At 36.4% G+C, this 10,482-nt stretch overlaps 1 protein-coding gene across 1 annotated transcript; it reads left to right on the top strand.

Moving 5' to 3' along the window:
• The first annotated feature begins 247 nt into the window (after positions 1 to 247).
• On the top strand, positions 248 to 9,601 carry LOC109011158 (maspardin). The gene is made up of 8 exons (XM_018992239.2): positions 248 to 599; positions 1,355 to 1,480; positions 2,431 to 2,529; positions 3,329 to 3,471; positions 6,744 to 6,852; positions 7,738 to 7,845; positions 8,906 to 9,046; positions 9,125 to 9,601. The coding sequence occupies exons 1-8, from the start codon at positions 528 to 530 to the stop codon at positions 9,497 to 9,499; spliced, it is 1,173 nt and encodes a 390-aa protein (XP_018847784.1). The 5' UTR covers positions 248 to 527; the 3' UTR covers positions 9,500 to 9,601.
• The last annotated feature ends 881 nt before the right edge of the window (positions 9,602 to 10,482 follow it).

The raw sequence follows: 10,482 nt of genomic DNA, 5'->3' as shown, positions 1-10,482 counted from the left end.
TGAAGAAGATTTTTTCTTTTTTTAAAATTCAATACAAAATATAATAAATAATTTATTTTTTTAAATTTTAAAATAATAATAATATAAAAAATTAATATTTTATTAAATCAATTCAATTTAATTCAATTCAAATTCCAAACGTAGTCATAATACAAACAAACAAATAAGAAAGAAATGCCACTCGAAAGTGCGCCTGTATGGTGCATCAATGGTAAAAGAAAATCGTGCGGACAGTATAACGCAGGCGACCAGTTGAAAGAGCATCGCCGTAGTTCAGCTTTATGATTACTGTAGGTAGATAGGGGGCCCAGCCACGTGGCTCTCTCTGTTCCGTCTTCTGATCTCGTCAATACCTCGAAATAATTTGCAAAAAAATAAAATTTTTCTCGAAATAATATTGACGAGTTCGCAGAGGACAGCGGGGAGTAACAGACAGAGAGAAAGAGAGCCAGTTTCAGTGATCGATCCATTCGAATATGGTTGTGTGATACGGGAGTGTTTGGTGCATAGCAATTAACGATTTAGCAATGAAAGGTGCTTTTTCGGTGCCCGGAGATTACATCCACTTCAAGTCTCTGGTCCCTCTTCATAAGATCCCCGTAAGTTCTTTCGCTCTATATTCTCATTTTTCCTTTTTCTTTTTATTTTTCCGTTTTCATCTGATTTCTGATCATGGGTCTCTTTCATTAGCTTCATTTTGTTTTTGGGCATATCTTCATTCCGCTAGTGTCTCCTTTTCGTTAGTCAATTATGGGTAGTGGATGAGCTTGGGTTTGTAGTTCTCTGACCCTTATATAAAACAAGCTTCAACTTACACGCCAATTGTGAGAATTCTGATGTGCGTATGTGGCTTATGTTTGTTTAAATATGGATTTAGCTTGTTCTTCTAGACTCGTTATTGGTATGCCTTTGCTTCATCTATAATTTTTTTGCTCTCTCTATCAATGGGATACAGATGAGAATGGATCCATATCTTACTCGTCATTGTATGGGTTTCTTTTCTACGTCCAAATTAGGAATTTTTTAATGGTTTTTACATCTTGGCTTCGCAATGTATCTGGGCGTGCATTTTGTGTTGTCTCATTCTTCTCTGCTAAGCATAGAGGTCCTTTATGAGTTACTTGATGCCTGTTTAAATATGTGTCTCTTTTCACACTATTCTTTCGATTCTGTGAATTTGGGTTGTAGCTATCATGATTTTGATTCCTTATCTCATTCCAGCAATGCTTATGCCTTTATTTTTAGACGTAATCCCATATATCCTTGGTTACATTTGGATTGTCGATTGTGCTTTTTACTGCCTGATGATGTCTCTGTCGGAAACCTTTTCTTTTTTATTTTTAATTCCTCACAGATTGGCATAAAGCAATGGCGATATTATGATTTTGGTCCAAAGGTGGTACCTCCTCTTATTTGTCTTCCTGGAACAGCAGGGACAGCAGATGTATATTACAAACAAATCATGTCATTGTCCATGAAGGTAGTAAGTTTGACCTTAGGGTCTTCATCATATCTATGACATTTTATACTCAATATACATTAAAAATCCATGTTCATTCTTTTTCTTTTCCCCCGTTCTTCTTTTCTCGTGATAAGTTTTACGCCATGGTTTCTCAGTAGTGTAGTTCTACCAGGAACCATTAAATTCTGGAAGTTAGTGTCTTAGAGCACAGAACAATTGATGCTGCCCGTTATTTTTGTTGCGCAATAGTGCCACTTGACGAGTTTGTTCATTGAAAGAATATCTGTAATGAAAGGAAACCATCACAAATTATCATTAACCTCCCTCCATTTCCCATAGTTTTAGTGTTTTTATGTGAAGAGAATTTTATAGCGCAGTTGCAAATGCGGAGATATGGAGTTCTTCAGCTTTAGCATGGTTATATCATTGGAATCTCCATTTTATTTGCTCATTTTATATGCATTTAAGTTATTAGTATAACTTTTTTTATTTTATTTTTTATTTGAAGAAATAGAGAACTATTTTTGTAGTTGGTCAGCATAAAATGAATTATGCTTAACCAGTTTTAAAAACTTTTATTAACCACTGTATAAACTGAATTTGCTTATCTGTGTACTAAGGCCAACAAACACAGGCAGGATATTATAAGTTAGTTGGTGTCAAAATGAAGTGCATTTGTGTAATTGCCAAATTATTTCACCTCATTTGGAACTTCAAGGTTAACGTGGCTCCTTCCTTGTGGTGTTCCTAGTCCTTTTCACACCATATAGAAAAGTTTTCGCAACTGGACACTGTTACAGCAAGAATGAATCAGTTATAATTATTTCTATTGATGCTCTTGTTGTACTTGGTAACTTTCTAAGTTCTGTTTCGTGTTTGTGACCAGGAAACCCTCTAAATTTTTTATATGATATATCATTTAAATTTTTAACTAAGATTGAATAATCAAATCCATTTCAAATGTGAAGGGTTACCGGGTGATTTCTGTTGATATTCCACGAGTTTGGAATCATCATGAGTGGATTCAAGCATTTGAGAAGTTCTTGGATGCTATTGATGTTCATCATGTAAGAGCTTCATTTCCTTTTCACATTTTTTCTACCATACTTGTGTTATCAGTAGAAGTTTTTGTCTATATCATTCTACTCTCATTGCAGTATTTGATGTTGTGGCACTTACCATGATGCCTGCACACTCACTAATTTTGGCATTCTGGATTGGCTAAGTGCTTCAGTAGCTATGCTGGGCTTCATACAGTTCTAAGCACAGAGCGGATTTGAACCAGTGTTGCATAAACTGTGGGTCACTTTGTACATGGAATGCCTCATAAGCCATCCTCCTATAATGTTCCCTCTTAACTTTGACATGATTTGTTTCACCAACTAGCGATTGGAGTTTATTACATCATGACTTTGATTAATTTGTCACTTAAACAAAAAACTGGGTCGAATCACTTGGATTTAATAAAATGCTTATATATATATATATATATATATTTTCATGCAATATGGTAACTGATGGCACTTAACCACTATCGTTGATTAACTGATGGCACTTAACCACTATCGTTGATATATCATCTTTAGATAAATCAACATAGAACTGCCTGTATATAATCATAGAGCTACAAATTGTGCGAGACAATCATTGGAGGAGAAGATACATGTGGGCTGAGAACAATTTTAAATAAGTTTCATGATCAATGTGTTTTCTTAGAGGCAGCATGGATGCATGATTGTATTGATATGTCATGAACTGAGATTCAAAAATTGTAAAATCAATGTACCTAACTTGCAAATTCAAGTCATATAAGTTCCTGACAACTTGAGTAATCGCTGAGTAGACTAATCAATCCATATCTAACAGATACATCTATATGGTACGTCCCTTGGGGGCTTCTTAGCACAACTCTTTGCTCAGCATCGTCCAAGACGAGTTCGGTCATTGATACTATCCAATTCTTTTCTGGATACACGCAGTTTCTCTACTGCAATGCCATGGGCGCCCATGTAAGTCATCATATTTTTCTTAGATTGAGGGCTGTAACTGCGTACGATCAGACTGCCTAATTTTTTATGTACTTTTTAAAAAATGAAACTAGAGTTGATGACTTGCTATTTAATTCACTGAAATACTATGCACATAAAAGTTTTTGATAAATATGTACCATCAAGATGCTAGGAAGAGACTGCTATCAAGAGACTGCTTACAACTCTAATTACATACGGTAGGCGTATGAGGAATATATTTTGGGGTTTTTGACATAAATAATTATGAAGAAATGGGAACAAGTTCTCTGTTGAACTAAAGTCTGTTTTTAGTTTCTGCTAAAACCTTCACAAGATTTGCAATATAGAATTAGTTCCAATTGGAAATGTTCCACCTTGCCAATGAAGTATCTCGATCTTCCCTTGGGTGCTTCCTTTAAGTTGTAGTCCATCTGGGACCGGGTGTTGGAAAAAATAGAGCAGAAACTGGTGAGTTGGAAGAGGATTTATTTGTCCAAAGGTGGTAGAGTTACGTTGATAAAAAGTACTCTATCCAACTTGTCTACTTACTTTTTATCTCTATTTCCAATACCATGCAAGGTGGCTTACCGGCTAGAGAAGTTGCAACGAGATTTCCTATGGGGGGGAATAGATGAAGAATTCAAGTTTCACTTGGTGAATTGGGATACGGTTTGTACCCCAATACATGAAGACAGGCTGCGAATTCAAAGTTTTCACTAAAGCTTTATTGGGTAAATGGTTATAGAGATTTTTTTTTTTTTTTTATGCCAGGGAACCTCTCCAAGACAGGGCCCTTCGAACCCACCTATGCAGAGTAAATCTCGGTCTCGTACACCACACTCTCGGAAGTTTCCCTACACAGAACTGGTTAAATCGCTGGCTTTTTAACAGGGGGTGTAGCCCCTAGAGATTGTTTGCACCCAAGGGGATTTGAACCTTGGACCTAGGGGGAGCAAACCCCCAAGCCCAAGGCCTTTACCACTTGAGGGAGCTTTGTGGAGAGTTATCATAGATCCAAAATATGGTGGATTGTGGGGACTGGGGAGGATGGTGCTCGAATGAGGTGAGCGGACCACATGGGGTGGGGATTTGGAAAAACATAAGAAAAGGTTGGACCAACTTTCATCAATATACACACTTTGCAGTTGGGATGGTTCCAGAATTAAATTCTGGAATGACCTTTGGTGTAGAGACCAAATTCTTAAGGAAGCCTATCCAACTTTATACGGCATTGTACGACGACAGGAGGCTGCAGTCATAGAACTCATAGATCTACCTAGTGGCTCTCCTCAATAGAATATCATTTTCATTAGAGCTGCACAAGACTGGGAAATTGACACACTTATAGATTTCTTCCATCTTGTGTATAATTAAAGAGTGAATGGAGGACCTGATACGATGATGTGGTCACCGTCCAAGAAGGGAAGTTTGATTGTACGGTCATACTAAGTCCCTAATGAAACATTCTACAAGAGTGTTCCCATGGAAGAACATTTGGAAGACTAAGGCCCCTCTAAAGCTTCTTTTTTTGTATGGACAACTTCATTAAGGAAGATTCTCACCTTAGATAATCTAAGGAAATGCCAACTCGTTATGTTGGATTGGTGTTATATGTGTAAGAAAGGTGGGGAGTCTGTGGATCACCTATAATTGCATTGTGATGTGACTATGAGTTTGTGGAATGATATATTTGCTATAGCGGGGCTCCTTTGGGTTATGCTAAGAAGGGTTGTTGAGTTTTTGGCCAGCTGGCAAGTCCTTCAGGGTAATTCTCAAATTGCAGCTATGTGGAAGATGATTACAATCTGTCTATGGTGGTGCATATGGATGGAGAGGAATGGTCGCAGTTTTGAGGATCGTGAACGGACAATGGACAAGCTTAGAACTTTTTTTTTCAAACTTTATTCCATTGGTTGATTGTAATAGACTTTAACGGCATGAACGTACATGATTTCCTTTGTATCTTTAAGACACCCATGCATAGGTGTTGCTCTTGTATATATCCCGTGTACTTGGCTTCGCCTTTTTTAATAAAATTTGTATTTACCGATAATAAAAAAATGATTTGCAATATAGTTAAAAGATCTGCTTTATATAATGGAATAGCAAAAACTGTGTATTTGCTAGAAGTTTGATTAATATTCTGGTTATATGAGATTATTGTGTTTAGAGCACCTGAGCTCACACAACCCACCTGAGTTTTGTAATGGTTCTGGGGGGTTACTGATTGCCCTGTTTTGGAGTCCCCATAGATTTACATGCTATGTGCAGGAAGGTTGGTTTTAAGTAGAAACTGTTAATTTTCTGAAAAATAAGGGACCATTATATAATTAATGTAAGATTTTTTTGAGCTCAAGCTCAAAAATTAGATGATATTTCATTCAGTGAGTTTAACAGTTAATAGAAAGTTTTACTTTTACTTAAAAAAAAAAACTGTGAACAGATTGTCGAGCAAGCTAGTTAATTCTTTTTTACCGTTTGAATTGAAATGATTCTTGGCCTTTTCTATATCTGACTTACAAATCACCCCTGGCTGCCTGCTACTACTATCCAAAACTTCTCTAGCAATGAGCATTGGATCCAAAATTTATCTATTAGCCACAAAAACATGTTTAAGTTTCAACCCAGTGGTCAATACTGTAGATGACAATTTTTAAACAGTTCTTGACTAATAGATGAAAAAACCTGACCAAAATTTGACAGTTGAACTCAAAATTATGCTTACGTTCAAATTTTAGTTCTCATATGGGTCTAGTGACTGCCCATTATCGACACCTCATCCTGTTAAATTTTAAAAATCCCCACCCCCCCGACTCCATAGGGTAGGTGAGTTGACACGTTTTAAAGGGTGAAAGGAGATGCAGATATGTTACTATTAGTATCTATATATGATGAAGCATAGCATCATCAGTTCAGGATCGCATGTTTTTTCTCCTCTTAATCCTCACATTCCCACTTTCCATTTCATCTGGAAAGAGCATGAGCTGAAGAGATTAAGTTGTGTCATTTTGTTTATCCACCCTCTCTCATAACTTATTCTTTGTGGTTACAGCAATGTTCTATGGTCACATCAGTTGACAACCAATAGTTCCATAATTGGGAGATTACTATTTCAATAACCGCTATTATATATTCTTTTGCTTTCTACGATCTCTATGTAAAGATGTGTATAATTGTCATTTTTGCCAGATTTGTTGTTTGCAGTGAGTTGCATGTTAGGTGCAATGTTTTTCCAATAAATTGACTTTCTGATTGGGGTATACCTTATGCAGTGTCAGTTGGACCCCTTCTTTTTTGCTGAAACGATACGTCTTAACAGGAATTCGTGATGGTCCCCATGAACCATTCATTGCTGATTCTGTGGACTTTGTTGTTTCTCAGGTAAAGTCTGTGAAGGTCTCCACCATGTTTTGGATTTAGCTGTGTATAAGATATCTTGAAGCATTCTGCCCTCAAGCACCCAATATTTCAGTTTTTCAGCACAGAACAATACTTTCTTTGTGAAATGATTGGTTGCAGTTATTCCCAACTCTATTTTTTCTCTTCAAATTCCGTTAGTTTCTCAACCATTCATGGATTGGCATGCAATTGTCCCAGGGTCTTCGTTATTTTCTTGCATATGGTATTTGGGGTCATGATCCCTCCCTGCTGCACCCACTCCTCGCCCACCTGCCTTTTCTCTCTCCATCTCTCTACCAACTTTTCTGACCCTAGTAATAGAAACTTCTTTGAGCTTCATAGGAAACACTTCATCGTACAAGATTTTGCAATTGGAATTCAAACATAATTAAACCTAAACTGAGATGCGTTCGCAAAAGTTAAATCAACATTTGCTATCAATTTGACAATTGTGCAGTCAATTCAATATTTTCAAAATTTAAGTACCATTGATATTTCCTAGAATATTTTCAAAAAACTTTGCGTTAAACTGATGATGTTCTCAACTGTATTTTCTGTGATCTTGAGAATTTCCTTTTTTTTTTTCAAATCATATATTCCAAACATTGAGGAGACGAATGCTTACCAAAATTGAGGAAGTGAACCTTTTTCATTTTCCTTTTTGTCCTGGCCCAGTCTTATTATTTTTTTTTTTCTAGGTAGGTACTTCTAATTTATCTGTTCAGAAAATGAGTCTTGTGCATGATCAAATTTCCATTTGCTTGCTCTGTTTTTTTTTTTTTTTTTTTAGTTTCATTCAAATATACATCCTGTAGAAAACTACTTGATTAATTCCTTTGGAACCCTAACATGTGACTGTCAATTCAGGTTGAAACACTCTCAAAGGACGACTTGGCCTCAAGGTTAACTTTGACAGTTGATACTGCTGCGGTTGGACCTCTTCTGCTTTCAGATTCTTTTATAACTATAATGGATGTAAGTTATCTGAACCTCTGTGGATGTGTGTACACATAATCTTGGTCTAGTATGACTCTAGTCCGAATTTGGGAAAGTCCCTGTAGTTTCAGCTTCCTCGTTTTCTAAAATTTTGTTGTGATTTTGGTTCAATTTTCATTCTTCCTTTTTCTTCTTTTTCTTCATCCTTTATTCCTCGCTGTGCGATGTGCTAGTTAACATTTGAAGTTCTCTGTCGCTTCTGAAATTCACCATAAACACTTAAGAATCTAACATTTAATGGTCATATGAAAAACTTTTTGATGGTCTGTGCACATAACTCCTTGGGAAACTTGCCTAGTGTAGTTCTCTGCCAAAATAATGATAATTAATAGATATTGAGAACATCATTTACAGTTCTTGTTCTCTTTATTGTTTCCCTGGTGAGAGTGAAGAAAAAAAAAAGGGCCTTTGATTCAAGTTGGGCATGTGCTACCTTTCAAAACTAGTCAAAATCTAATTAACTGATAATTGAAGTGGTATCTCACATGGGGAGAGGATACTTCAAATTAAATGTTTTGACCTGTATATACACTGAACTAAATGTTGCGGGTTTGGTCCTAACGATTTTGTGAAGATTCTAAGTTGAATTTTTTTATTAAGTTTTTTCATCATGGATTATTTAGGGGGAGGAAATCGACTACATATGTAACATAGGTTCAAAGAGAATCTCATGGCTATAAGCCAAGCTTTGTTGTTAAATGTGTTGAACTTGACAGACCAAAGGTCAGTAGATTACTATACCTGGATAAAGATATCACGGTTCAGTTAATAAAACTTATTGCAACTCTATCAACACACAATCCCATGTATCTCTGCTGGCTATATAATGCTTGTCACTAGTTAGTCATTTGCTTGATTTATTTCTGCCTTCCTGCATGGCTTTTCAAATGCTTGAAGTCATTGAATTCAGCAACATTAACTTCATAACTTTGTCTTGGCTATCTTTTCCTAGCTTAATACTGGAAGAAGGAAATTAACAAGTTTTCACTGATAATAATACCGGTTCTTTGTGACATGTTTAAATGCTCCCTCCTTGAAGACAAACGACTACTGTGCAATTCCACAACTACTCAAAGATGAACTGGGCGAGAGGTATCCTGGTGCAAGGCGAGCATATTTGAAAACTGGGGGAGATTTTCCATTTCTTTCTCGTCCAGATGAAGTTAACTTACATCTTCAGGTAGTCCTTATTTATATATCTGCTTATAATGTATTGGTTGACGGGCCTGTTCTTCAACATGTATCTTTGACGTGTCAGCTGCACCTGAGACGGGTTGGTGTAGAAGCTCGGGCTGATTTGGTCCAAGGCATCTCAAAGGGAGGTAGTGGTGGAAGTCATAGTGAAGAGAATGATGGAAGAGAAGATCCTAATGATCCACCCAAGGATGATGGGGAACCTTCTGAAGGTCGTTCCACAGATGGTCAGCTGCATCTAGCTCCAGAAAGTTCAGAATCCCATAGTTTAGATGAACGACTCAGCCATGCGATAGCCAGCCACTTGGTTAATGAAGATCTGGCGGTGCTTTTCTTACCTCATGTGCGGGAGATTTTCTTTCTATATTTACTTCCTCTTTATTTGGGGTCATTGTACATTACTCTGAACTATTACTGGAAAGTCAAACAAGAAGTGTAAAATGAAATGTTCGGACATTTTTTTGCTGTATAAGCTTATACCGGCAGTTCTTGTGTGTTCCTAGGATCTGTATTCTATTACATATTTGGCATTTGGGAGTGACTGTGTTCTAATTTAATCTGATTTTTTCACATGTCAGGATGATTTCTTGTATACGCTTTTCACTAAGATGGATGTACAGCCCCGTTTGGATAGTAAAATTGTCTCGTCTCATCTCATCATTATAACTTTTTCAAATCTCCACATATTACAATAAACAATTCAATTTTTTTAAAATTCCAAAACAATGATAATGTTAAAAAATAATATTTTATTTAATTTCCATTCCAACTTATCTCATCTTAAGTCATTATCCAAGTGGCACTATATAATCGTTTCTTTAGGCCACAATATTTTCATACGTTGTTTGTTTTGCGAACCCCAGGGAATAAAGGAGAGAGAATTGATTTTGTTCGATCGACTTTTTTGAGTTTGCATGGTTTCTGAATGCTCGTTAAGTACAAAGCAGAACTTCAAAGTATAAAGCACCGATCCTAAATTGTAGCAGCATACAAGGTTGTCTCTACTCTCCGAGATTGCGAGATGCATATCCCGACCCGCTACTTTTTAGCAATATGCATCCAAGCCTTCAATCGAGAACAGAACACCATCACAATCAAATACCCACTAGGTCTTAGAGTGGAGAGGTTGATTCAGAAATGAGTTGAGATGGGTTTAAATAATTTATGAATAGTAGAATAAAAGTTGAATTATTTATTATATTTGATGTGAAAATTTGAAAAAGTTATTTTGAGATTTGAAAAAATTGACAAAATTAGACTTTAATTTAACCAACACATGGCAGATTGCTTACTCGGCACACACATCTGCATCCTTCTCTCTACTTCCCTCCAAAATTCCCTAGCTAGATCAGTAGCCTACAAATACTCACTGTCAATTGTGTCCAACACAAGACAATTGAAATGCGTCTGAATTAGTTCAAC

This window comes from Juglans regia, chromosome 2 (assembly GCF_001411555.2).
Source record: "Juglans regia cultivar Chandler chromosome 2, Walnut 2.0, whole genome shotgun sequence".
NCBI lineage: Eukaryota > Viridiplantae > Streptophyta > Magnoliopsida > Fagales > Juglandaceae > Juglans > Juglans regia.
The sequence above is the reverse complement of the archived record's forward strand: the minus strand, read 5'-3'. Positions and strand labels throughout refer to the sequence as shown.